General features: G+C 36.1%; 9 protein-coding genes across 9 annotated transcripts; 1 reads left to right on the top strand and 8 right to left on the bottom strand.

Annotated features, from left to right (window-relative positions):
• Window positions 1-31: 31 nt before the first annotated feature.
• On the bottom strand, window positions 32-3439 carry PYC2 (pyruvate carboxylase 2; the record flags this gene model as incomplete). The annotated part of the gene is made up of 1 exon (XM_003670692.1): window positions 32-3439. The coding sequence occupies one exon, from the start codon at window positions 3437-3439 to the stop codon at window positions 32-34; it is 3408 nt and encodes a 1135-aa protein (XP_003670740.1).
• Window positions 3440-4489: 1050 nt separating this feature from the next.
• SDS24 (Sds24p) lies at window positions 4490-5977 on the bottom strand (the record flags this gene model as incomplete). The annotated part of the gene is made up of 1 exon (XM_003670691.1): window positions 4490-5977. One exon carries the CDS (start codon window positions 5975-5977, stop codon window positions 4490-4492), a length of 1488 nt encoding a protein of 495 aa, XP_003670739.1.
• A 475-nt stretch (window positions 5978-6452) lies between these two features.
• Window positions 6453-7283, bottom strand: MET8 (bifunctional precorrin-2 dehydrogenase/sirohydrochlorin ferrochelatase MET8; the record flags this gene model as incomplete). Its single annotated transcript, XM_003670690.1, has 1 exon — window positions 6453-7283. The coding sequence occupies one exon, from the start codon at window positions 7281-7283 to the stop codon at window positions 6453-6455; it is 831 nt and encodes a 276-aa protein (XP_003670738.1).
• Window positions 7284-7838: 555 nt separating this feature from the next.
• MIX17 (Mix17p) lies at window positions 7839-8327 on the bottom strand (the record flags this gene model as incomplete). Its single annotated transcript, XM_003670689.1, has 1 exon — window positions 7839-8327. The coding sequence occupies one exon, from the start codon at window positions 8325-8327 to the stop codon at window positions 7839-7841; it is 489 nt and encodes a 162-aa protein (XP_003670737.1).
• Window positions 8328-8876: 549 nt separating this feature from the next.
• IZH2 (PAQR-type receptor) lies at window positions 8877-9818 on the bottom strand (the record flags this gene model as incomplete). The annotated part of the gene is made up of 1 exon (XM_003670688.1): window positions 8877-9818. One exon carries the CDS (start codon window positions 9816-9818, stop codon window positions 8877-8879), a length of 942 nt encoding a protein of 313 aa, XP_003670736.1.
• A 4598-nt stretch (window positions 9819-14416) lies between these two features.
• Window positions 14417-14833, bottom strand: NDAI0F01730 (Ty1/Copia family ribonuclease HI; the record flags this gene model as incomplete). The annotated part of the gene is made up of 1 exon (XM_003670687.1): window positions 14417-14833. One exon carries the CDS (start codon window positions 14831-14833, stop codon window positions 14417-14419), a length of 417 nt encoding a protein of 138 aa, XP_003670735.1.
• Window positions 14834-18593: 3760 nt separating this feature from the next.
• Window positions 18594-20018, top strand: NGR1 (Ngr1p; the record flags this gene model as incomplete). Its single annotated transcript, XM_003670686.1, has 1 exon — window positions 18594-20018. The coding sequence occupies one exon, from the start codon at window positions 18594-18596 to the stop codon at window positions 20016-20018; it is 1425 nt and encodes a 474-aa protein (XP_003670734.1).
• A 146-nt stretch (window positions 20019-20164) lies between these two features.
• On the bottom strand, window positions 20165-21931 carry DDC1 (Ddc1p; the record flags this gene model as incomplete). The annotated part of the gene is made up of 1 exon (XM_003670685.1): window positions 20165-21931. One exon carries the CDS (start codon window positions 21929-21931, stop codon window positions 20165-20167), a length of 1767 nt encoding a protein of 588 aa, XP_003670733.1.
• Window positions 21932-22510: 579 nt separating this feature from the next.
• On the bottom strand, window positions 22511-25276 carry APL5 (Apl5p; the record flags this gene model as incomplete). Its single annotated transcript, XM_003670684.1, has 1 exon — window positions 22511-25276. One exon carries the CDS (start codon window positions 25274-25276, stop codon window positions 22511-22513), a length of 2766 nt encoding a protein of 921 aa, XP_003670732.1.
• Between the last annotated feature and the right edge of the window lie 1338 nt (window positions 25277-26614).

Here is a 26614-nt window from a genome sequence, read left to right as displayed (position 1 = left end):
CAATAGAATTTGTATATTTTTAACTCAGAGCCTATTTTTCAGTGGGCAAAGAAGTATCTTCTAAGACGACCAGTAAATCAGAAGCTTCAACATTTTCCCCGCTGTTGATTAAGACCTCTTTAACTTGGCCATCAGCAGGAGAAGAAATAACCATCTCCATCTTCATAGCACTCAAGACAGCAACTGCTTGACCCTTTTTCACCAGCGACCCTTTGTGAACTTTAACTTCCACAATAACACCAGCCATTGGCGCACCAATTTGGAACGGATCATGACCGTCGGCCTTAGGCTTCGCAATAGATTCAATCTTTTGGGATCTGTCAACAACACGAATTTTTCTCATTTCACCATTTAATTCGAAGTAAACTTCTCTAATACCAGTGGCCTTGTGCAAATCACCGATGGCCTGAAGCTTTATAATTAAGTTTTTACCTTGTTCAATTGTCACTTCGACCTCTTCGTCAATTACCAATGGAGCTAAGAAACTTCTCGTTGGTAAAACAGATAAATCACCATAGGTTTCCTTGATCTTTTGGAAATCTTCATAGACCTTTGGATACATGTTATATGAAGCAACGTCACATTCATCAATGTCACCAAATCTTGTTTGAAGATCTTCCTTAATTTTCGATAGTTCAAATGGAGCTAATTCCAAGCCTGGACGGCATGTCAGTTTTCTTCTTTTATTTCTCAAGATATCTGATCTTAATGGTTCTGGGAATCCACCGTATGGTTGACCAATTAAACCTTCAAAGAAATCCATAACAGAATCTGGGAAATCTAATGAATTAGCCAAACGTTTAACATCATCTGGGGTCAATTTGTTAGTAACCATGAATTGTGCTAAATCACCAACAACTTTAGAAGTTGGAGTAACTTTAACGATATCACCTAATAGATAGTTAGCGTCTCTGTAAGCTCTCTTCGTTTCGGCCCATTGTTCTCCTAGACCCAGTTGTTGAGCTTGGAATAATAAGTTGGTTAGTTGACCACCAGGAATTTCATGTTGATAAACTTCTGGGTCAGGTCCCTTCAAATCAGCACCGAAACAAGAGTACAGTAATCTCATTTCCGCCCAGTAAGCATCCAAGTCACGAACATGCTGGACATTAATACCTGTGTTGATTTCACCATCAAGAGATGCTAATAGAGCATTGATAGATGGCTGTGCTGTTAAACCAGACATAGAATTGATTGCAACATCGACAACATCTGCGCCAGATAGAGCAGCTACAGTCATTGATGAGACTGCAGTACCCGCTGAATCATGGGTATGAACGTGGATTGGTAAATCAGGATATTTAGCTCTAATTGATCCAATTAATAGCTTAGCAGCAGCTGGTTTCATTGTACCTGCCATATCTTTAATACCTAGGAAATGAGTACCCATTTGGACAATCTTATCAGTGACTTCTAAATAGTAATCCAGGTTATATTTCTTGCCTTTTGCTAACATATCACCAGAGTAGCACACAGTAGCTTCTACCACACCACCAGCTTTCTTTACTGCATCAACACCTACTTTCAATTGATCCAAATCATTCAAGGCATCAAAGACTCTAAATATATCTACACCATTATCCTTTGCTTGTTTCACGAAATGATCAATAGCATTATCTGGCAATGAAGAGTAAGCCACACCATTGGCTCCACGTAATAACATTTGGAATGGAATATTTGGAACTAACTTTCTTAGAGTTCTTAAACGATCCCACGGATCTTCATGTAAAAATCTCATTGCGACATCAAAGGTAGCACCACCCCAACATTCAAGAGCGAATGCACCTGATAAGGCATGAGCAGTTGTTGGAGCAATAGCAGCCAAGTCGTATGTTCTCACTCTTGTGGCTAATAGAGACTGATGAGCATCTCTCCATGTAGTGTCCATTAATAAAGTTCCTTGGAATTGTCTAATTTGTCTAGCAAACTCTTCTGGACCTTTCTCTAATAAGACTTGTCTCCAACCAGTGGGCGGCGGTGTGTTCAATACATTGATTTTCTTACCTTCTGCATCATATAGATGTGGGATATCTGGGCTCTTTGTTAATCTTGGGACACCGACTTGACCTTTAATAGAAGAGCCATTGACAGCGAGGTCAGCCAAATAATGTAATAACTTTTGTGCTCTATTTTGAGAGGACACCATTTCGAACAGTTGTGGAGTATCATCGATGAAAGTAGTCCAATAGTCACCTCCGATAAAGACAGGATGCGTTAGTAATGTCAAAAGGAATGGAATGTTTGTCTTCACACCTCTAATTCTGAATTCGATCAATGCACGGATCATTTTACGACGAACAATTTCATAGGTTGACCCAGAACAAGAACATTTAACCAACATAGAATCATAATGAGGAGAAATGACAGCACCAGCGTACGCATTACCCCCGTCTAATCTAACACCATTACCACCAGCTGATCTATAGACCTCTAATCTACCAGTATCAGGTTGAAAGTTCTTAGATGGATCTTCAGTGGTGATACGGCATTGGATAGCAAACCCTCTTGTAGTAATCTTATCTTGTAAAAGCCCCAATTGAGATAGGGAAGCACCAGCAGCTATTTGAATTTGAGCAGCAACAATATCAATACCGGTAATTTCTTCTGTAATAGTATGTTCAACTTGGATTCTGGGATTAATTTCAATGAAATAATGTCTGTTTTGATCATCCACCAAGAATTCAGCAGTACCAGCATTTCTGTATCCACATTCCTTAGCTAATTTAACTGCATCGGTTAAGATGGAGTTACGAACTTCACGAGGTAGCGTCTTAGCTGGAGCGACTTCGACAACCTTTTGATGTCTTCTTTGCACAGAACAATCTCTTTCAAATAAATGTACGACATTCCCATAGTTATCAGCTAATAATTGAACTTCGATATGTTTAGGCTTATTCAAAAACCTTTCAACGAAACATGTCCCGTTACCAAAGGCTGTTAGCGCCTCAGAAGAAGCACGTTGGAAAGCATCGGCAATATCATCACCTTCTCTGACTACTCTCATACCTCTACCACCACCACCAAATGCAGCTTTAATAATCACAGGATATCCATATTGGGCGACAAACTCTTCAGCTTCCTTAGACGTTTTGATTGGCCCTGGAGTACCAGGAACAGTTGGAACATTTGCTCTTTCAGCTAAATTTCTAGCAGAAACTTTATCACCGACAGAATCGATGACTGAGGAAGGTGGACCGATCCATGTAATACCATTTGCGGCAACCTTTTCAGCAAATTCGGAATTTTCAGAAAGGAATCCATAACCTGGATGGATGAAATCAACGCCGTGCTTTTTGGCAATATTAATAATTTCGTCAATAGCTAGATATGCACCAACTGGGGTAAATTCACCTTGTTCACCGATTACGTACGATTCATCTGCCTTTAATCTGTGAGTGGATAAACGATCTTCGTGAGAATAGATGGCTACAGTTCTCATAGACAATTCATGAGCAGATCTGAAAATTCTAATTGGGATTTCACCACGGTTAGCAACCAGAATCTTATTTTTTCACCTAAGAGACTGAAGTTGTCCCTCAACCCAGATAATTTTTAAAAGTTGCCATTGGACTGCCTTTTACGTATATTTCCGAATTGTCTTTCTATCACAGCAGTATGGTATTTCTTGCTATTTCTTTATTTTCCAGCAGGTGTTTTCACTTACAGAATTGTTGATTTAATGAACAAACCCAAAGTTTTCGGTTACCTCGAGCTAATAACTAAGCTTGTCTTCTAAGTACTACTAACTATGACTGAGATGACTACTTTTGAAAATTTATATATTTATTTTTTAACAGACGTAAAATAATTATATAGTATATATATGTATGAGCTTCAAAAATGCAGAAGAAAGATATCATGGTACCGCTCGATGAGTGAGATCTTCACTAAGTCTTGCGTAGTCGGCTGTCGAGAAATCTATTTCTCTGCGCAGTTCATCAGTTAAATCTTTCAAATTTTATGGAAGTCGCTTCAATTGTTAGTCATTCGGCCTTCACAAGGTTTCTCCAGCGGAATATCGTTCCGAACGAAAGAGCCGGTTCCGCACTTCACTCTCTCTTTAATGTTAGTGGTGTTTGGATGTATATTACAAACTACATAGAACAACTGTCATAGAGAATCTTTAAAAGATGTCATAAAAACTTACCTTTGGTAAAATTAATGCGTCTTTAGTACTGCTTTTGAATTGACATACAAAGACGCTTGGTAACGCACACTTAAAACCCGTCAAGCGTGAGCATTTCAATTCTTTTACCTCGATTTGCAAATTGTCTACATATGGATACTATATATCCCCTTGATGCATCGGTAACGGGTATATCTCTTAAACTATAAATGTGCTATAATATTCTGTTTGTATAAAACGATAAAGTTTACTTAATATGTGAACATATGTATCTCTTTCCCCATCTGGTTATATTTAATCGATTGATTGATGTTAAATTTGTAAGAAAAGGAAAAAGCCGGATTGTTCCATGATTTTCCTCATCTACACAACACTCCCTCTTTGTCTTCTAGCTGTTTGGGGATCAACTTGTTTATATTCAGTTTGTTTTCTGGCAAATAAGCTGATAATATCTGTCAATGAAACAACGCCAATTAGTTTACCTGTACGATATTCTTTTTCAAATAAATTTGGTTGGGATGGAATTTTAGATGGTGCTGGGGATAATGGATCATCTACTGAAGTCATTAGTGGTGAATAATTGACATTGGTAGAAGAACTTGAATGACTGTTTGCATTGGATGCATTTCCATTCACTGAAGATGAGGAGGATACATTAACTTCCGGAGGTTGAACAATCCATAATCTATGCGATTTAGTTGCTACTAATTTGGCCAAAGTTCTTGCTAAAGAACTTGTTGGATATACATGGAATATCGGGAACGAATCTTTACCAGTCTCTAATCCCCTTGAATTCAAGATGACTGAAATGAAATGACGACAATTTTTATGAAGTAATGGATACTGGGAAGTCCTAGTGACATGTTTGACATCAGTCACTGAGATGTTACCAATTAAATTTCCCTGATTATCAATAACTGCAATGGAAGAAATCCTTTCTATATACATTTTGTAAAGTGCCATAATTAATGGTTCATCGCCATGGATTGAAATGACACGGGACTGTCTCGATGTTGGTTTGGAGTTAGTATTTAATACACCTATTTGTAAATCTTTCAATGAATAATTAAATAAGGCCTCTAATGTTGGGAACGATCTAGCGTTGTCCCAAAGGTATTTGATTAGACGGCTTTGAGATAAGACACCTTTTACTTTTGTCATTTCAACATTAGTCACTGCGACACGATGAACCCCAGAACCTAATATTCCCATGACGGTGGATAAGTTTTCAGTTTCTGGTAGCTTATAAAAGGGGTTTTTTGGAGTCAATTTCACAATTTCACCTACTGGGACAGGTTTACCATTTTGACAATCTTGGGTGATTTTTTTATTATTAACATTTATTTTATTTAGTACCAATAAAAGATATGCGTTTAAATCATTATAATCAAATGTCAAACAATTCATATCACCTGGTTCTGACTCCACAGGGATGGAATTCAAATGATTCTTGATTAACTTATTGAATGCTTCCTCCACAGAGAGAGAACCCGGGATAAAAATCAATTTATTGGGTTCTACCAATTGTGATAATTGAATATGTTGCCATTTCTGAATATGGACCGATTCTAAACATTGTGAGGGAGTTTTCTTCATTGGAGCAGCTGAGAGTCCGAAGTTCCCTGAGCCATCTGATTGATCTTTATTACCACCGTCTGTATCGTTATTGGGAACCGCGCTGAACTCTTCAGTAATACCGACGACATTTGGTCCTAGTGGAGGTGGAGTAGATAACATTTCGACAATGGACGCATGTCTGGAAGTAGGGGTAGAGCTGTTGGCAGGGTTCGTTGCACCAATATTATTCGTATTGTTGTTATTGTTGTTATTGTTATTAAAGGGAGAGGACATTTTCTTTAAAACTAAATATGTTGATACTGATTTAACCTGAAAATATTTCTTTGCTGTATTAAGAAGTAAAAAAATATTAAATATTTGATAGGCAAATAGGTAAGAACATATAATCTATAACTAACATTCCTATATAAAGGGAACTAATTGTTATCCTTTCCCAAATTTTTCAAAATAAGATCCAAATCAACAATACATCTTCGTGGTAAAGAACGTCCGTAGAGAAAGAAAAATTATAAACGAAATTCACCTCCCTTTTTTCTCCAGCGCCGTCTCAAACGACAACATATGACAGAGAATCCCCCGTACACCCTACTGTTTACCCCATAATCGACATACTCCCTTTCATGCCCTTTTTCTTCAAGTTCGAACATTTCATAATTTAGTAACATTACATGTGTATATGCTTACATTCATATCTATAAAGTATAGTTGTTAGTAGGTTACTTGATTTCTGTACAGCGCCATCTTGTAGTTATAATGTGTATTTAGTGATAAATTCTTGTGCGTCACCGAAACTCAAAGAATAATCATCATGTTGCATTTTTTCGAAAAGTTCCAATAATTTGGGGACATTAATATTTTCGCAGTATTTCAACCCAAATATATCTGTCACTGTTTTGATCCACGTCATTCTGTATGCTATAACTTGAGGTTCATCTTCTCCGTCAGGATTAGTAGTCAATTCTCTTATTCCGAATCTCAAGTTTGCTAGCTTCTCCATGATTACTTCGAAATTTAGAGACGCGAAATGTCTGTTGATCTCATCACGCATCAATCCTCCCAAAGTTGGACTGATACCATTACTACTGACCATCAGTTGTAGACCACCTTCCAAATCAAGGTTTGCGCCGAAGAAGAAATCACAAAGAGATGGCTTATCGGCAACGTTAATCAGTTGTTGAGAACCAAAGATCTCTTTGGCCTTCCAATAAATCTTCTCTGAGATTTCAAAACTTGAGATGCAGACAAGAATTAGATTCCAACCATTTTTATTGTCATGATCATCGATAGTCAAGTATTCCTCTTTATATTCCGTACGGATGATCTTAAAAATTTGCGTCTTCTCCTTCTTATCCCAATTCATGTTGGTGTATTCGCGCTTTGTATTGCCTTCCTTATTCATCAAGTTTGATGGAAAATAATCATTGTTCAATATCTTTGGATCAACTTCTGTTGATACTAATGTAATTTTGGACCCGGCAGGCAATAACTTCTTTAATCTAGTTATGCAAACCTTCCCACCACCTATGATCAAAACTTCTTTCCCTTTTATTTGATGTGCTAGTTGCAATGAATGACCCATTTTTTTTAATTCCTTTTTCCTTGCTTCTATGATAGCAGCTTGTTTGTCAAAGTAACATTTTTAGATAGATTGGTGAATTCGGATGTCCATCGAAGTAAAGATTTATATATAATTAATTCCTCTGTAGACCATGAAATCAATTCATCGGGAAGTGAGCTATTTCTCATCATCTATTTCTCGCCTCTTTTTTTGTACGTAACATTACTGGTGCTGCCCAATATTTACCGCTTAGAGTCTACCTGTTAGCCTTAATTGTTAGCGGGGATCGCAACCGCGTTGCCCGTAATTCATAGTTACACATTTTTACAGACAAATTACACGTGCCCTTTTTATGTGATGGAAAGTCACACAACAGCTGTTTCTGTATCTAATTAACCGGAAGAATATTTTTTCTATTCAATTCATATCTGATATGTACATAATTTTTCATTCGCATCTATGTATTTTCCTTACAGGATTAAATATTTCAACATTTACAGCCGAAAATCGATGGCTCAAATGTTTCGCTTTTGTTGAATATTGAAAAGAACACCTATTGACTAGGTTCAAATTAGCCTAATATTGACGAGCTGCTTCTTGACAGGCTTTTAACTGTTGCAAGTAATAGTCACATATTTGGAAGTTACCATCGTTATCGTCTAAACATTTAGTAAAACTTTTGGCAGCTCCGTCACAACTTCTCCCTTGCTCTTGCTGTAAAGTTGAGGCAGTCGCTTGGGGTGTTACATCTTGTTGCTGTGGTTGATCTACATCAGCAGTCCTTGATCCACCCCCTCCAAATAGTAAGCCACCTACGGCATGCCCGATAGAACTCCCCACAGCCACACCGGCTGCTGTTGATGCCATCTGACCAAATAATCCTGGACCCTGTGAGGTTGGCACCGCCGCCTGAGGATGTGAGTATGCATTAGGTTGCTGTTGATAATTGGTTGGAGCTGCAGCTGTAGAGGCTGAACGCGTTTGTTGTGTTGGCCCACCAGTCGATCTAGAGATTGGTCTGCTGCTGCCTCTCGACATAGGTCTCGATCCTCTTGAACGTGCCATAATTATTTTATTATTAGTGTATTGTCTTGTTGTATATTTTTGGTGTTGTAACTGATATTGTGTTTATACTTCAAGAGAGCTGAAGTTAGTGAAGTGTTAACTGTTCCTTCAACAAATATGCGTGTCTTTAATATTCATCAATTATATTTTATACTAAAAAGAAATCTCCGATAAATGAAGAAAAATAAAATATGGTATTTAAGATGTTAAAATATACCGCTAAACTTCAAAGTAAAAACCCGACCAATAGGCGTTCAATTGACCTGAATAAGCAACTTCGAGTTCTAGAAGTATATAGACCAGTCCACATAACATTGAATGACATGGGCAATGTCTACTAGACAGTTGAGCGCCCCATATAATTGAACACATATTAGAAAGACCATACTACTCAACAACGCATACAAAGACAGAAAATGCTAAGTAATAGGGACGCCATAGTATATTAATTTCATAATCTTTCGACAATTAATACTCAATATATAATAGAGGACAATCAAAGTTAGACTAAGACGCTTCTAGGCAACATCTTGACGTATTTTTATAGTTCTAAAGTCTACTATGTACGATTTCATAACTAGATAATAAGCCTCTTAAGTGACAAAAAGCGGCAACTACGACTAAAATATGAAATATTTGGTGGGAATGTCCCCAAATATCAAAAGATCCAGGTACATATTTTTCAGGGAATCTCACCCCATAGAGAAAAGCCCCGAATATATAAAAGAAGCCTTCCAAGATTATCCATTTTAGTTGGATTCGAATAAAAGTTTCTTCAATACCATAATAGAATGTACCTGCTAATATTGGGAGAATTGCTGAAAGGCCAAAGGCAACAAATAATCCAGCTCTATACGGTCTCCATTCTCTAGAACGGAAATGATCTTTCAAAGATACAGTTGCGCATGCACCACCAAATAAGAAAGTCAAAGAGGAAAAAAAATAAAAAAATAATGGATTGTCAAAAAAACCGAAGTACATTATACTTATCATCGATGTGACAATAAGAATTACAATCCCCAAATAGTCTAGTTTATTACCTAAAGTGGCTACTTTCAACGAATGACTCTTAAAACAATGAAAAAGACTACTGAGAATAAGACAACAGAAGGCCCCAAAAAAGAATAGGTCTATCATAAGATAATCTACAATGCTTGTAGTTGAGTATATTGTTATTCCATATTTATTTAGCACCATCGTGAAGAAAAAGAAAACTCCAGGGAGAAGATGTGAATATACATTTCCTGATTCATTGTGAACATAAAATAAGCTGTGCAAACATCCTTTGAAACTATTTGTTTCACGAACATACCCACTGATGATATGTTCATTATCCTTCTGCCACTCAGGGATTTCATCCCACCTGTATAATTTATAAACAACTTTTCTCTTCACTTGTTCAATAGAATCACCATTATCAGTATTATTGATAATACCTTCGACTACTGTAGTGGTAGAGGTGTTCCCCCTTTTTTGTATTGTCTTTGGCATCTCACGTTCTAATATGGATAAAGATACTAAGAACACAGTTATGTGAGCCACGTATTTTGAGAAATCAGCACCAACACAACGTGAACAGATATCTAAACTAAGAAAAAAAAGCTTTTGACTTTCAAACTGAAGTGTTATATATTCGCATAGTGGATTTACGTATTGATTTGTAGTTTGTTGAAAGATGGGCGACAAGCCAATATTCGAGAATTCGCGCAGTCCGGTGATAGTAACTTTACTCAACAATCTCCTAGGTAAAAGGTCCGAAAAAGCGGTCAACCCTTACCTTCAGAATCATAAGAATCATAAGTAAATGCCCCAGCTCCGCAAGAAAATGAACTCGAATGAAGCTGTACTTTTTATTTGTAATCTTAGGTCATTGTCCGACAAAAATATACGTTAATATTGGCCGAACTCTGCCTCCACTTACAGGAATGGCATTACTTACTTTCTTCTGACATTAAATCCGTCAAAGTTTCCCTAAGAAGGTCTCTGATACGATTTCTTTAGATGGTAAAAAAACAATACTATTTATCAAATGTTGCATTCTTATCCACGAACTCAGAGTAAATGTGCATCTTCCTTCGAAATCATGGCCCAGTTAGAGATATTGAACCAGTAAAACAGACTTCTATCATAAGTAACTGACCCAGTTTTCCTAATCTCAAGAACCTTTACTGTATATTCCAAAGGTTCCCAAAGGTTTCTAAATTGTTAAAACTTGAAACAGCGGATGATGAAAATCAAACTCTACTAGTTAGCGAATATGAAATGAATAAACGTATTTATAAACCATAGGGCAACTTTTATTCCAAGTTAAACTAGCTTTCACCTAATTTCTCTGGTGTTATTTGGAGTCGCGGTTCCAAGAGGCTTCCTATATAAGTAAAACCCTAAAGTTTATGGTTTCTTAAACAACTGCGTTATATCGATTAAAGATTCTCTTTCCTCTTGGTTACATCTTAACCGAAGTCCCCACCTGGCATAGTCCAATTAGAAGTTGACCTACTTTATGAAGAACATAATACCTCTGCAAATAGCGTTTAAAGACAGCAGGTTACCATCAATGGGCTGGCCTAGCTATACGAATATACAAACTTCAATATCAATAGGATTAATTGTATGAACTTCTCTGAAAAAAAAATTGATTGTGACATAACAATAGTAATGTTAATCTCATAGAAGGATAACGCACAAGCTTCTTTAAATCATCTATTTCCTAATAAGAACGTTTCTAATTTTATTATAAAGATGAAGCTTTTGTTTTTTTACGTCTTAATATTATGTGGCGTTATCTTCCTGGCAACTTTGATAGCTTGGTCGGCCGTTCGAATGATTAAACTCTATCTTTTCTTACAATAAAAGTTGGTATTGTTTCAACGTTATCGAAATTCATGGGGTTTCTTTCTAGAAATGAACTTACTGTTCCAAGTGTAAAACCTACTTGTTTATTTTGTTGAAGAAATTATTTGAAGAAATGTCTCAGACCATCAATTTTCCTCATTATTCAGAAAAATAATTGTGCTGTTTAATAAATAAACCTACATCAAAAAATATTTGCTCTCTCGTGTGTTACTGAGCAGTTAGTTCTATATCCTAATTAAATGTAAGGTTGATGTGATTGCTCTAAACTATGCCTAAATTAACAACCTTAAGGATGGAGTAGTAGAAGCTGCATAGTAATTGTACCCTGTTCAAGCATAACAAGAATTATAATAAAGTGTCTTCCCCGCATAATGCGATACGCCGAGCTTGACTATCCCTTCAAGAACTTCTAATGAGAACTTTGCAACTGAAGCTACTTCAGAGAACGTTACCAATCTTAGAACCCTTTAGATTATCACGACATCACATTATTATCCTATCTGCTTATTATATACTGAACCTATAATATTAGACTTATACCTATTATACCTGAACATATTAATAGATAACCCTGAACTATCAATAAGAAGTAAATTACATCTAACATTAAATATGCGATGTTAAGCTTCTGAAATCAGAAGGGTCGCTGCTCACTTTGAGTTAACGCTACCCAACTTGTTTATTTATTGTCCGTCACCGATATGGTCGATGTTTTTGTTCTGTTTAGGTGTCAAATCAGGGGAAGTTTTTAACGGTTAGGTGTCGGGAATGTTGAGGTAAATTTAAAGGTTGATAAATAAATAAGACCTAGGGACTCATATGTTCGACAATGATTAATGGCCCAGTTGGTGTACGGAGTTCCAAAGTCATAATAAAAGACTGTTGGAAGTCATAATAGAAGCTGTTGCTAACTCCGTACACCACTACTATCCCTCTTACTCATGGGGCGCTTTGCCCCGAAAAGAGGTAAGTATAAAATGTGTTTGTTCATTATAAATGCCTATAACTAGTTACTATTGTATGATAGTATATATTATGTATTAGATAAAGGAAACCAAGGAATAATATTAAAATCTCAAAATAGATGATAATGTCTTGTCTTTTAACTTTTTCAGATTAGGCCAAACATGTAGTTAGTATACATTTGGCTACACTTCTATAAATACTACTAATATTTTACTGCAACTACCGAATAAGATGACAAAGTGGTATAACTAGACTGGATGTTTACCTAATTAGTTACATAATCATTATAAAGTACTTGTCATTTAACAGCTTCCAGTGCCATCAGCCACGGTTATAAAAGCCGCAAAAAGGGCTAAATGCTTAGTATAGTCTTCATATGTACCCAAAGCAATAAGTACGGTACATTAATATATCTATCACTTTGCAATTGGTGGTTGTAACGATAAACAACCGTGATATAAATCAGAACAAAACTGGTTTTGGCATAATTTCTGTTGAGCCAGGTTACCTGCATCAACAGACCTATTGGGAACAATAGGGAAAGACATCGAGTATAGAGAAAGTCAATATTAATAACTTTTCCTTGGTTTCTTATATCTAATACATAAAATATACTATTATACAATACTAACTATAAGTTTTAGTTATTAGTGTTTATGATGAACAGACACAATTGTTGTGATAAGGTTTGAATATTAATAGATGAATCAGACATTGAGAATTAAGTGTCAATGATTTTTTAGAATTCTGATTAGTTATATAATATATAATATACAATAGATATAAATTATGGAAAGGATAATTATACGTCTTAGACTTTAGATGCAACATACTACCCTTTATATACCTTTGCATCTCATCAGCGTTACCCTCTAGAGTTCTTTAATATTTAATGTTAGGGTTTAGTGCTTTATGTTCAACAACTGTTATACTTATCTCTTCTCGAGGATAAGCGCGCCATGGGTAAGATAAATGGAGATGGTGTACGGACTGCCAACAGTCACAAGGGTAGACCGTACCATACACCAAATAGACCGTTAACCATGGTCTAACAATTTCTAATGATTCTATAGCAACAGGGAACTTTAGGTTATTAAAAAAATGATTTTTCCGTATTTCAGGAAGGGTATGCTTAATTCATAATGGAAGGGATGTCAACTAAGCAAGATATGATAGAGATCAGCCTATTACCTTGAATATTATTAACATTCTTACACCACATGTTAATTACTTTTTCCGACAATGAAGTAGTAACATTATTGCACCTAAGATTTCCATCCTAACACCACTTTTAAGAAATTCTTGCGCACCCACATGTCTATTTCAGCGTCCCACAACTTTGGACAAATTATGAGTCTTTTGGTTCTTATACTCATTTCTATAATGTGCGCACAACAAGATTTGAGAGCCGTCCTGAAAGAAATTTATCTTACGTTATATTATCGTCTTCTCGAGTAATTTCGGAGTGATTTCGGATAAATTTTAAATTTATATTATCTATTTAAATGTTTTTCCCGTGAAAATAATAAATATTGTGACCCGGACCTTGAATATGTTTTTGGTGAGGTGTAATGGTTTTGTTGTGTTGAACATGTTAAACCATGCTTAATGGTCTATCTGGTGTAAGCCAACGGTCTGCCATTATGTCTGTCTAAATCCGTACACCACCAAGTCCATCTTACTCATGCCGCATCTCGCCTCGAGAAAAGATGAAGATAAAAGTGTTTATACATTACAAACACTTATCACTAACACTTATAGTTAGTATTGTATAATAGTATATATTATGTATTAGATAGAAGAAACTAAGGAATAATGTTTACATTGACTCTCTCTATACTCGATGTCTTCCCCTATTGTTCCCAATACGTCTGTTGATATAGGCGACCTGGCTCAACAATCCAGGCTAATCCTATTCGTCTAATCCATCTAACTTCACTGCGTCTACTAGATCCTGTCAAAAGAAAGCCAAATATGGTTGGTTAACGATTGCACCTTTGGATAGTGATGAGAGTGACCCGAGATGTCAAGTTGCCCCGCATGCCGAACCTAACTTTCAATCAAGTCTAAGCTCCAATCATTAAAGGTTCAGTGAAAATAATGGTAATAATAATAAATGATAATAAAAAATTTGCCTGGACCACATTAGCCTCTAACTGCTCTAAGAACATGGCAAAGATAATTGGGTATTTGACAGTGGCTCCACTACTCATACTTGTAATGGCAATCAAAATTTTCAGAGTTCAAGAGTGCTACTGGTTCTGAAATTAGTGGTGTTGCTGGTAAAGTTCAAACCCTTGCTTTGGATAGTGCAGAATGGGATGTGATGCTAGTTTGATAGCAGGCTCATTATCTATCACCAATAGGTTCTCTGAGAGTGGGTATCCCATATGTTCTAAGAGGTTATATAACCACATTATTTCTAATACTGCTTCACTTGCAGCTATGCATTCAGCCTCAGTGGAAGATAAGCATATTGTGGATCTAATTCTTCTTGAACACCATGTTATAGCACCACCAGCTAGGAAAGTAGCATAACCACTTGTGGAAAATGGCATGTCCCATGCAGCACCTTGTGAGGCATCTGTGTACACAGTCAGCTGCCTTTTTAATTTTGACCTATATCTGATACCATAATCTCTAGTTGTATATAAGTACCGCATGATCCTAGTAGCAGCATCCATATGTACTTCTCTTGGGTCTTTTAAGAATCTTGATAAGAAGGATACCGGAAAGGCAATGTCTGGGCGGCCTGCATTAGCAATAAACAATAACTAGCCAATGATGCTTTGGTATGCTTTAATACATTTAACCACTGGAGATGTGATACCAAAGCACTTTTGGTCAATTATTCTTATTTAATTTAGAGTCTGCACCATCATTAACAACATATCAGCTATCGCACACAGAACTACTTAAAAACTAACGTATCGTTTTCGTTGGATACTTCAACTTTTTCGTCAATGAAAGATAATTCTTTTTGGAGGTCTGAATGGCCTTTCTAATGGAAATTAAATTGAGTGGAAGATCAGGAGTGGATAATTCAATGTCGTACCATTAAGTTCAACAGTACCGTGTCCTTACTCCCAACTGACCCCCCAGCTCTTTTGAGTGACCCAGGAACAGCTGTATGAGATTCAGTGAAAGCAGAACGATGAAGGGCATATCACTAGTACATCTGGTATCCAAGATCCAGTGACTTGAGGAAAGTGTCGAAAAAGTTGCAACATGGTAGCTGGTGTTGGCAGAGTCAGAAATAGCTATTCAAGAAGAATGATCCACATTATCTGAGTTGGAAGACCTTGTAGAAACGTCTGTTAAGTTGATTGTAAGTGCATTAGGACTTGAAAACGATGGGCTCATAACCAGTTGAGCCACGTTGCCTACATCAACAGGCGTATTGTGAACAATAGGGGAAGACATCGAGTATAAAGAGAGTCAATGTAAATATTACTTTCTCCACTTCCTATCTAATCCATACTGTATATACTGTTATGCAGTACTAACTATAAGTGTTAGTTAAAAATGTTATTAATTATAAACACTTCTATACTCATCTTCTCTCGAAGCAACGCGCATCATTCATCTCATTGATGGTGTACGAAGTTCAACTATCATGAATATTACCGTGTTAGGTTACGGCAGAACCTGAGCAGATACACTTTGTTATTGCTGAGGGATTGGAAGAAGCTCTTCAAGAGAGTGGAGTAACTAGCAATGATGGGAATAGATTTCTGGGAGCAGCTGTCGTAGCGTTAGGAAGCGAACAACTACTAACATGTCAATGAGACTCGCATGGAACTTAACCTCTTAGCTTTACATCGTAGAATCATATAAAATTCGTTTGAGAGCTGGCAATGGATGTGAATATGACTGATTTTATAAGTGGGCCAACTTAAAACGCTACGCCTAACAATACACATCTGGCTAGATTTACCATCCTCAACAGCTGGATGTTAATTTGTACTGCCCGTTCCTAGTCTTCAATTAACGGCCCATAAAGAGCGGAGGGGGGGATCGATTAGGGAAGGTACCCTAAACAATCTATAATAAAGCTTTCCTCTTGCAGCTAACAAAGATTTTGTCCAATAAATAAAACCTTTCCAACTAAAAAGAGGGCACCAATAAAACTATAGAAGCAGTTAACGAAGTTTGCCTAGAGTAGTGCCATTCAGTTTTCCACGAATAACCTTCAGAGAACTTTATGATGGAAGAGGTTGCTACATTTGAGTACAGCTCTGATTATCGTATACATGTTGGTGCTTATCTTAAAGCCATCTCTTGACTAAGGATAATTTTCGTTAAATGGCTAAAAAATACTTATTAACACCAAATACCTCGCAGTTGAAGGAACCACTACAGTAGTATTGTTTGCGAGAGTCATGTATATTCCATCTTTGAACATTTCGCTTCTATGTGAGCATTTGATCAAACCAGTGGGCAGTTTACTTATTGCATCAGACTATGCTATATAAACACGACAAGAAGACGATGCCTTACAAAGCATTGGCCAGGATAGGTACGGTGGCAATAATGGATCCAAGCAAATGCCCTATCAATACAGCTTCTTCTTCTGCTTCTGGAATAAATCAGGTATTCTCAACTAGAAAATCGTTAACAATAGAGTATATCGGATTTAAAGCATGAAAGTAATTGACGTTTCTCAGTAACACCTAAAAGCACGAAACAAACTAATGAGGAAGCAACTATAGAAACCTGGTTTTACACTGTATGGAGCTATGTCTTTATGGCTATGAGACTTATTCAAATATTGGGCGTATATGTTTGTCTGGTTGAGTTTTATACAAATTAAGTTGCAAAAACTTGTATGCAAAAGCTTCCTCCCTGTTGTTATAGGGTTCTACCATTCTGAAGCTTCATAATCTAACATAATTTCTTGTTGCTGTAAAGATGTGAAACAAAATTACCAGAGAATATAATTCGAGAGTATGATAACTCTCTTCTTGGATTCATAGTTACAGGCGTTGGACCTTGTTGACTGTCATAAGTGTTATGTTTCAGACAACTTCTGTTCGTACTTTAAGGTTCCTTTTCATGTGAAACTGCAGTATTGAATAGTTTTGTTTCTTAATCCAATATTCATCTGTACTGTTTTTTGCCGAGGATTATCAGAGCTATTATAATTAGTTTAAGAGGTTACGGCTAAGGAGGAATCTTTTGTACCAGATGCCCACCAAATGGACGTTGTTTAAAGCAGCAGTACTACAGGTTCTGTATTGATAATGTCTATGATTAAGGCTTCATTTACTTGACAGATTTCTACTTATCGAAAGAGCCTTAGATGATATTTCTTATTAGGTCTTTTTAATGCTAACGGTTGATTTCAATACCAGACACTGCTCTACATAAACTCTAGAACATGGAAAGGCCCTCCGATAAGGGTTCCTCCACTTGAACCTGGACGAGACAGAAGGCATAGATTTTATATGATCGCTAAGGAAACAACTTCAATCAAATTGCTTTATTGAATCAATGCCAGTTTGGAGGCTTTAACATATCGTAATCTCAGAGAGGTATTGAGTGATTCAATGTCTATGTAATTGGTTTTTATGACGGATTTTACTCATTACAAACGGGTGGGATGAAGCCATGAGATATCGAGTTGAATAACGGAGGAGATGTACCAGATGTTTGGAAAAAATGATAATAATAATAAAATCCGTTTCGGATGGTACTCGTTGCCATTAGTTAAAATTTTGAGTGCTTTTATAAGGTGAGTAGGGCATTGACTGTGCTGAGTAAGCTATAAAAATATCTTTAAACGACCAAAGATAATCTAAAACACAGTTCTACTCCGTCAAATGTTTCCACCTCTACTTATTCATCATTACTAATGGAGCTATTTGAGTTCTGAAGTACTTTGGGTTAGAGCAATATTAGTACCTAACGATATGGGCTTCGTGTTCTTCCTACGTAGAATCTACACCTGTATGTATATTATGGTTACTTGGAAATGCACTCAACTTTCATAAAAATTAACCGGACATGTAGGTTGTGCCAGTTGCTGGCAATCATACGATATTGTGAATATAGAGGCATGTTATAGGGTAAGCTTGTACCGGTTGTCGCCGCTGTGACACTTTTTTCACAGTACTAAAAGAAGTTGGGAACCCTTTTTTTGTGCCAACGTCTGGGTGTAAATGGAGTTATATGACAAAAAAAAAATCCTTTTGCAATGGGCCAATTTCACCAACGATAAATAATTACATGATTCTCCTATCATAGTTACCTACATTTACAATTTATAAAAAAGTATAATTCTTCCTGAAGAGGTTTTTGGTACATTTTGGCTTACTTCATTCTGTCGATATCTATCGTTCTTAGATCAATAGTTGTCGTTATTCCTTCTTACATCACCATTCTTAGGAAGAAGAAAACTTCCTGCAGTAGAAACATCTATTGAAGGTTACTGACAGAGCAACAATGTTTTACCAAGATATATCGACACCAAAGCTGCCTATAAAGGAGCCAACAAGAACATTATGGATGGGTAATTTACATTCTTCTTTTGATGAAATAACGATCCAAGAAATGTGGAATTTTTTAAATAGGAGTGTTTCTGTTGAACTTATCAAGGTACAAGACGATCGTTTACCCTCCTTCAGTAATTCTGGGCATGTGGAAAACTATATCCATAATACTACAGCTATTATGGCTAATGTGGAACAAGAAAAAGTGGCAGCCTCAGTAGATTCTATTAAAAGTGAACACAAGCAGGCGAACTATTGTTTGGTGGAATTTGAAAGCCAACAGGAAGCAGCTGAGGCTTTAACTTTGAATGGATTACCTCTCCCAAACTTTTTTTCTAGGTCTAGGAACTCTGTCATAAATGCGTCGCAACTGAGTGTATTTAGATTGAATTGGGCGGTATGGCCGACAGTAAATGGTTTAAGTCCCGAGTATCCTTTGTTTGTTGGTAATTTATCCTCAATAACAAGAGAGGCAGACTTACTCTTATTGTTTCGATCCCGCTATAAATCCGTGAAAACAGTACGTATGATGACAGAACCAATACCGGGGAAGTCTGATAGTTTCGGTTTTATATGTTTTGCGAATTGCGAAGAAAGACGACTGGCAGCAGAAGAGATGAACGGTATCTGCTTCCAAGATAAATATATAAAAGTTGCCATTGCAAATCCCAGAGACAATATGATTCCTTCCTCTACCGATGTTCCCCCTGTAAAGAATATCCCTCCTTTAATAAAAACAGCCAATGATTTACTAACAAATAATCTAAATGCCGTCCAAGAACAAACTGCCCAATTAGCCTTATCAACAGTGGTAACTGGGAATCTTCGTTCTAATGGGAATATAAGACAAGGTTTGGGATCCAATTCAAAGAACAGTACGATTTTTGTGGGTGGTCTTTCGACAGATGTTAGCGAGCAAGAGTTAAACGAACTATTTCGTCCGTTTGGCGAAATCATGGATGTCAAAATACCACTTGGTAAGAAGTGTGGGTTCGTCACTTTTAAAAGAAGGATCGATGCAAAGGCAGCAATCAAAGGCCTGCATGGTTTTCTGGTTAGGGGGTGCCCAATTAGGTTATCATGGGGGAAGACATTTAATAATACTGTTGACTTAACGTCAGGAACAACTAGAAGTTTTAACAGCGGATACGATTCTCCCTTTAAGTATACTTTTCCAGACTATTCTAATTGTTCCGCCGCTTGGACGAATTACCCAATTGAAGTTTGCCCCCGGTCCTGCACGCATCATAGTATCCCAAGTTATACTCCTATTTCAAAGAAAAGTATGGTCTCTGCAAAGCAGCAATCTGTAACAACTGCCCGAAATGTAAAAAGTTCCCATTATCATGACGAGAATCCCAGAAATAGAGGAGGGTAGAAGAACATTCAGTTATTTATAATTTATCGCAATGTTTTGTCATATGTATTATCATATGTATTGATATAGGTGTATCTTAATATATTCAAAGTAAGAATATTTTTAAATATAAAGTCGACTAACGCTATGGAAAGTAGAGAACAGATTCAATCCAATAACCCACGTGGTTGTGTCACTTGTGTCGGACCAAACTCAGACATATGGTTTCCTTCCTGGGATGATTGTTTCTTCAATTCGGTTACGTCATGCTGTAACAGTTTGATTTTTTCATCTTTCAGCATATCTCGAGCATCTATATTGACGTATTCCTTGGTAGAATCTGTTTTCCCCCACCCAATTGTAGTGGTACTTCTCTCCGCTAGCATGTTCCTATCTGGACTTCTCCTCAGTACATCCACAGGTTCGTTCTGGCTCACGGGAGGATCATATTCGGATGGCGGTTCAAACATCGCTCTCAATTTTCTCGATTTCACATTCTGTTTTCCGGTTACCTCCTCTCGTAAAGAGCAGGCTGCAGTTCTCTTGACATTTCCCTGAGATATATCTTGTACGAATAATTCTCGCTTCGGTGGTATATTGAGTTGTTTCGGAGTTGGATTGCTAGGGTGAAGCAACGAAGGTTTTGTTACATTCGGATCTAATAGTTTTCTTTTTTCCCTTGTGCTTTTACCTGGCGCCTCGTCACGAAATGGATACTCTTGTTTCTTGATTTCTTTCGTCTCTTGTTGCAAAGTTCCTTTCTTTGGTGAAATAACTTGTCTGATATTCTGGTCTTGGACAAAATTATTGGTTTGAATACCATCAGTAGTTTGTACTAATTCCATTCGAACGCCCATTTTCTTCATCTCGAATAGAACAGGATCTCCTGGTCGGCAGAACCAAAGATTGAGTATGTCAGCATTATTTGGTAATGACTTGCTATTCGAGGAAATAGACATAAAACTTTTAAAATCCTTTAATTTGAAAATAATACTCTTCGAAGATTCTTGTACTTTTTTTCGGTCACCACTGACAGCTGTAAATAGACAAGAATGCTCCAAATCCAATGTATTGATGGTATTGGTTACACTCATAGCATTTCGAAGTAGATCATTATCTTTACCATATATAGCCTTTGTAAATCCTGTCATGTTCAATTTATTTGGGTTTATTTCCAATTTAAGCTCAGTTATAGAATTTGTAGCGTTATCTAAAATGTTGCTCAATAGTATGCGGTCACAACAAATATAGTTAATTTCATCAGCTTCGGTCAACTGATCTTTTTGGCGTATCCCATATTCTATTTCCCCGTTGAATAAAGAAGCCTCTAGTTCTTGTTGAATAGATCTAAATATCTCAAGTAATCGGGGGTCTAACTGTGAATTTGCGTTGCTCGTTATCGCTGTTGTACCAAACACGTCCAAAAATCGACTTTTATATTTCAGATCAATAATAATTGGGTCAAACTGGATAGGATCTATCTGTGGTGAGTATTCCTTAACAATTAATGACTCCATTTCCATACGTATCAGAAGCCTATCGACTAGTGTTTCGGGGCAACTGCTCGAGTTGTTAAGAACAATTGTGAAGTTCCTGATCGAATCGTTATCTGGCTTCTTGGATATGGTAGTTAAATGCCTACCGTTAATTTGGAAGGAATAAAGTTTCTGATCAGTACCTTGTACGTCTCTTTTTGACTGAAGACCATTAACTCCAAAGACTATTTCATTCGGCTCGAAATTGAACTCCTCGAAGAACTGCCGTGAGAAGTGAATTTGACATAATGTGGTATCCGTAGAGTTGATAGACCATGCAATCAGTTCCTTATCAGAAATAGTAATTTTGATAACTTCATCAATTGTGGATAAAACGTAAAGTATACGGCACCATAGGGCATGTTTTTCTGGGTTTGTAATGACTGCTTTAAACGACATATTGGGGTTCTGTACGCTTCACTCAAGGGACTTGAATCTACACTAACACAGTAAATTTTTGCCTTTCTGTGAGCTCCTACTTTCAGAAAATTTGGCTTTTAGTTCAGCTTTAGGAATTGAAGATAGATTTCAAGCGTTATATTATGATTTGGATTAGTCTACATCTCTATTTCTTTTCTTTTATAGATTTACATTTTTAATATTTTTCTTCGTAAATATGTATATTAATCCTTAGTTAACGGATTGGGGTTACCTCTTCCGACAACGACTGGTTCGCTTAGCACGCCTTCCAAGAAATTTGATTTTGACATACCTGTAACGTTCAGTAACTTACTTCTGTAGATTGCCGTTGGAGAAGACCATTAACGAAAAATAATTCTTAAGGGAAGTAAATATATGGTAGAAAGAAATGGCAGGAGAACAGTAAAGTATATCTTACCAACAAGCCGCTAAGGCACTAAGCTATTATAGACATTACCGTTGTGTATTTCGGTTCTATTCTTCAAAGAATGATGGCGAAAAAGAAAGGGGAGTGAACTCAATATTATATATATTATGTAACCTACAACGTGGCTATATCTAATCGTCATCCAAAAAGGACTTGCTTTCTAGTTTCTTCTTTCTTGATTTTTCTTGATTTTTACTTTTAGACTTTCTGTGCTCTTTATTCTTCTTCTTTTTCTTCTTTATTATCACCACCTCTTCAGGTACTTCTTCTCCAGAGGCCTCAGTAAATTTATTTCTTAGCTTCTCCAGCTCCAAGGTGTCATTATCATCGACAACTCTATCGTCGATATCGACAGTGCTGTGAATGTTGGTAGAAGAGGAAAAATCAAAACTTTCTAATTTTGAAGGTATATTGAAATTAATTTTACCTTTAGAATGTGCTGGATGAAAAGTATTTTCCTTTGATGCGAGTGTTTGCCTTGTAGAACCATTTGTGTTTATAACTTCATCTGCCAACACAGTTACCGGGATTAGATTTCGCCCTATTTTTCTGGAAGAACTATTCGGCGAAGGCGATTGCTCTTGATCTTTATTGACTAGTTTTATCTTAGCTGAGAGAGATTCTGGACTATGTATTGTTTCATCACTTATATTTAATAAATCATTATCGTGGATATTCTTTTCATTCTTTAACTTGTTCAGGTAATATGGGTTAGATAACTGTTCCTTTTTTTCTTGCCTACTAAGGTCGTTTACTCCTGATTGAGGGTATTCTTCATTCAACGAGGACTCTAATTCTTCAGGAGAGTTTTCATCTGTATCCAGATCAGAGAAGAGAGAATTAGAATCTTCTGTATAGTCGTATTTAACATTTTCCGAAATAGACCTTAATCCCGCATCCGTTAAAAAAGGAGTCTCTAGATCTATAATTTCGTTGTATTGTACCTGTCTTTGCGTACCATATGCCAAAGGTTTTAATTCATATTCTTTGAACATACTAGGGAGCACATCGGATAATAACAGAGGTAATCCATGGTCATCAGATTCCATTGAATCTACACTTAATTTTAAAAATTCTAAAGCTTCTACACTTCTTTCTTGTAGCTCAAAATACCTTGAATAAGATGAGCTTTCGAAATATTCTATTAATTGTTTCAAAATTAATTTAACATCCCGTACGTCAATAGGATTTGTTTCATTTTGGCACCAAGTTCCTAATATTTTAAGTAAAGCAGGTATTATAATTTGCTGTACATCAGGTGGGTATGAGTAAATATTCTTCAAGATTAGTTGGATAAGCGTATCACCATTCGCAATGAAGTTTGAAAATTCACCAATACACCAGAAACAGTCCTTTAAAATAGATGATAGGCCTAAACGGATATCTTCATTGGATGTTATATTAATGATTGTTCTCATAGACAATTCTCTGAGGCTAGGCACTTTTACCATAATATTTCTAAACTGTCTTCCAATTTCGACTCCCAAGTCTTCATTTGATAAATCAATCGAGATAGTGGCTAAATCACTGAGTACCATCGTGAACCAGCCGAAATCTATGATGTTTGAATAATTTTCCATAGAACAAAGTTGAATAATTGTTTTCACCAACTTTTGTTTATAGGATTCAGGAATAATGATAGAGATTCCTTGACGATCACTGTACGAAAATGAATTATTGGCAGTTTGGATTGTTTCTTCGTTAATAAACTGTCTCATTAAATAGTTGTAATTTCTTTCAGTATTTTCTTGCGAGACAATTCCATCTAGCAATTCTATAGCCTTTGATCTAATCGAAACATCCATGTCTAATAATAACCTCATTATCAATTTATCAAATTGGGATATAAAAGATGTGTTGATTTCCAATTTTATAGAACTAGAACAACAACTAATATATCTAAGATTTGGATCTTGTGAATCACAAAATGAGTGTAATTTATCTAAACAAAACATGGCTGTTTCATGATCATCATCCTGCAACATGCAGCCTTTGACAATACAATTTATTGATTCATATATTACTGAGGTTGCCATTGTCACTTCCATTAATTCCAAAATTTTGGGTAAAAGTTTTGGCCTTAATTTTGGTTCCACTTGAGATAAGTTGGTAAATAATTTCAGTAATCTAATTATAATCCAATTATTATCGATATTAATTAATATTTCGTATAGGATTGGAGATAATTGAATAAAGGGTTTAGGATTTTTCTTGGACAATTCACAAATAACACTGACTGTTGCTGATACAACAGAAGTGTCATCATCTTCTAATTTACTTGCGAATTTATCAAAATTATCCCTTAATGCCTCTGGATATTGTAGAAACACTTTGAAGAGAGCCGTTATAGCCTTTTTTCTAATGTATGGATTTGAACTATTCAACATAGAAAAGAGATCATCAGCAATGTCAGCTGCCAAACTTGGTGTTACAATAGTAGATAGCCCATTTAGTGCTATCCCCACTTTAATGACGTCACTATTATTACTACCTGAGTATTTTAAATCCTTTTTCAATAAATTGGTAGCTAACATTAAGATATCTTTATCTTTATAAAAGGATTGCGAGGCAGCTAGATAACCTACACGTTTCTGTTGTAACTTATTACTACTCATGACTTCTAGTACGTGGAAATTGCACCATGACATATCGAAACCATACATCTCCAAATACGTTAATTTTAAAATTGCGTTTGTTTTCAAGGTCATATCAGGAGAATTTGCTTCATTTCTACATTCAGTAAGAACTTCAGATAAGAATTGATGCAATTTTTCAGGAGTCTCATTGTTTGATCTAATCCCCTTAATTAAGTCTTTTAAGGACTTTTCAAAGAAGAAACCAAATGGTCGAAGTCTTTGCCTGACGTCCGTTGTAGTAGGGGCATAAAGAGACGTCATATTTGTCGTAGATTATTATCTTCTAATCAGTTATCTAACACCACAAGTAGTAGAATAATCGATGAACCAACAATACCACGATATTATGGTTTTTAGGATAAATTCTTAGACCTTCTTGTTTACTGAGGTACTTCAATCCATATCAACCTTTTTTTTTTAATATTGGAATTTGCATTTTGTTGTTATGCTTCACTTTGCTTACGTACTTGATGTTACGGAGCGTCGTCAGATCGGAACATTCCCAACATAAATATATCGCCTTGTACGTTTCGATCTCGAAATTTACATATATAGATAGATTATAATCTTCATACTATTAAAATTAGATGAACTACATTTATTAAATTCAGGCTCAAGATACATAATTGTGTAATAAAATCACTGATAATCGGAAAAAATCTTTTTTTTCTTAATTTATTTTTCAGAGATTAATTTATTTTTAGGGGTGAATTTATTTGCTAATAAATAAAAAAAAAAAAATAAAAATAATAATAAACTGTAAGGTTGATTTGATTGCTCTAAACTATAGCTAAGTTAACAGCCTTAAGGATGGAGTAGTAGAAGCTGCATAGTAATTGTACCCTGTTCAAGCATAACAAGAATCATAATAAAGTGTCTTCCCCGCATAATGCGATACGCCGAGCTTGACTATCCTTTCAAGAACTTCTAATGAGAACTTTGCAACTGAAGCTACTTCAGAGAACGTTACCAATCTTAGGACCCTTTAGGTGCTCACCATATCACATTGTTATCCTAGTTCCTTACTATAGAACTGAATCTAGTATACTAGACTTACATATATTATACCCTAACGTATTAATAGATAACCCTGAACTATCAATAAGAAGTAAATTACATCTAACATAAACCAATGTGGAAAGCTATTACAGTTAAAAATGGAGGGACCAGAAATTGCTCATTTAAGCAATCAATCATACTTACAGTAATGTCGGAGCATTAATTGTTTTTTGTTTTGTTTTTTAACGTCAGTTGATAGCTATCGGTTCTCTGTAGCCGAACTTGACTTACGTATATAATTAATTAGCGAATTGATCGCTTACCCGTTCACGGACAGAAAACAGTATTTATAAATAACGTATAACCGTGCAGCGAGCTCCCTAAGTTAGGTTACTGACAGATCTCTTCCTTTTACATATATAAATGAAACGAATTTTGTACTTAGGATTCAACATAACAGCCAATTATTAAATGTAGTACTCTCAACCAGTACTACTATTTCATGTTGATTTTGCTGAACCTTCCCACTAGTTTATAAGCTGCTTAATTCCATACAGCATATTTAAACTATAGGCTACGTGTTGTCACCACCCTTGACAG

The sequence above is a fragment of the Naumovozyma dairenensis genome, chromosome 6 (assembly GCF_000227115.2).
Source record: "Naumovozyma dairenensis CBS 421 chromosome 6, complete genome".
Lineage (NCBI taxonomy): Eukaryota > Fungi > Ascomycota > Saccharomycetes > Saccharomycetales > Saccharomycetaceae > Naumovozyma > Naumovozyma dairenensis.
Note: the sequence above shows the minus strand (reverse complement) of the source record. Positions and strands in the feature narration are given on the sequence as shown.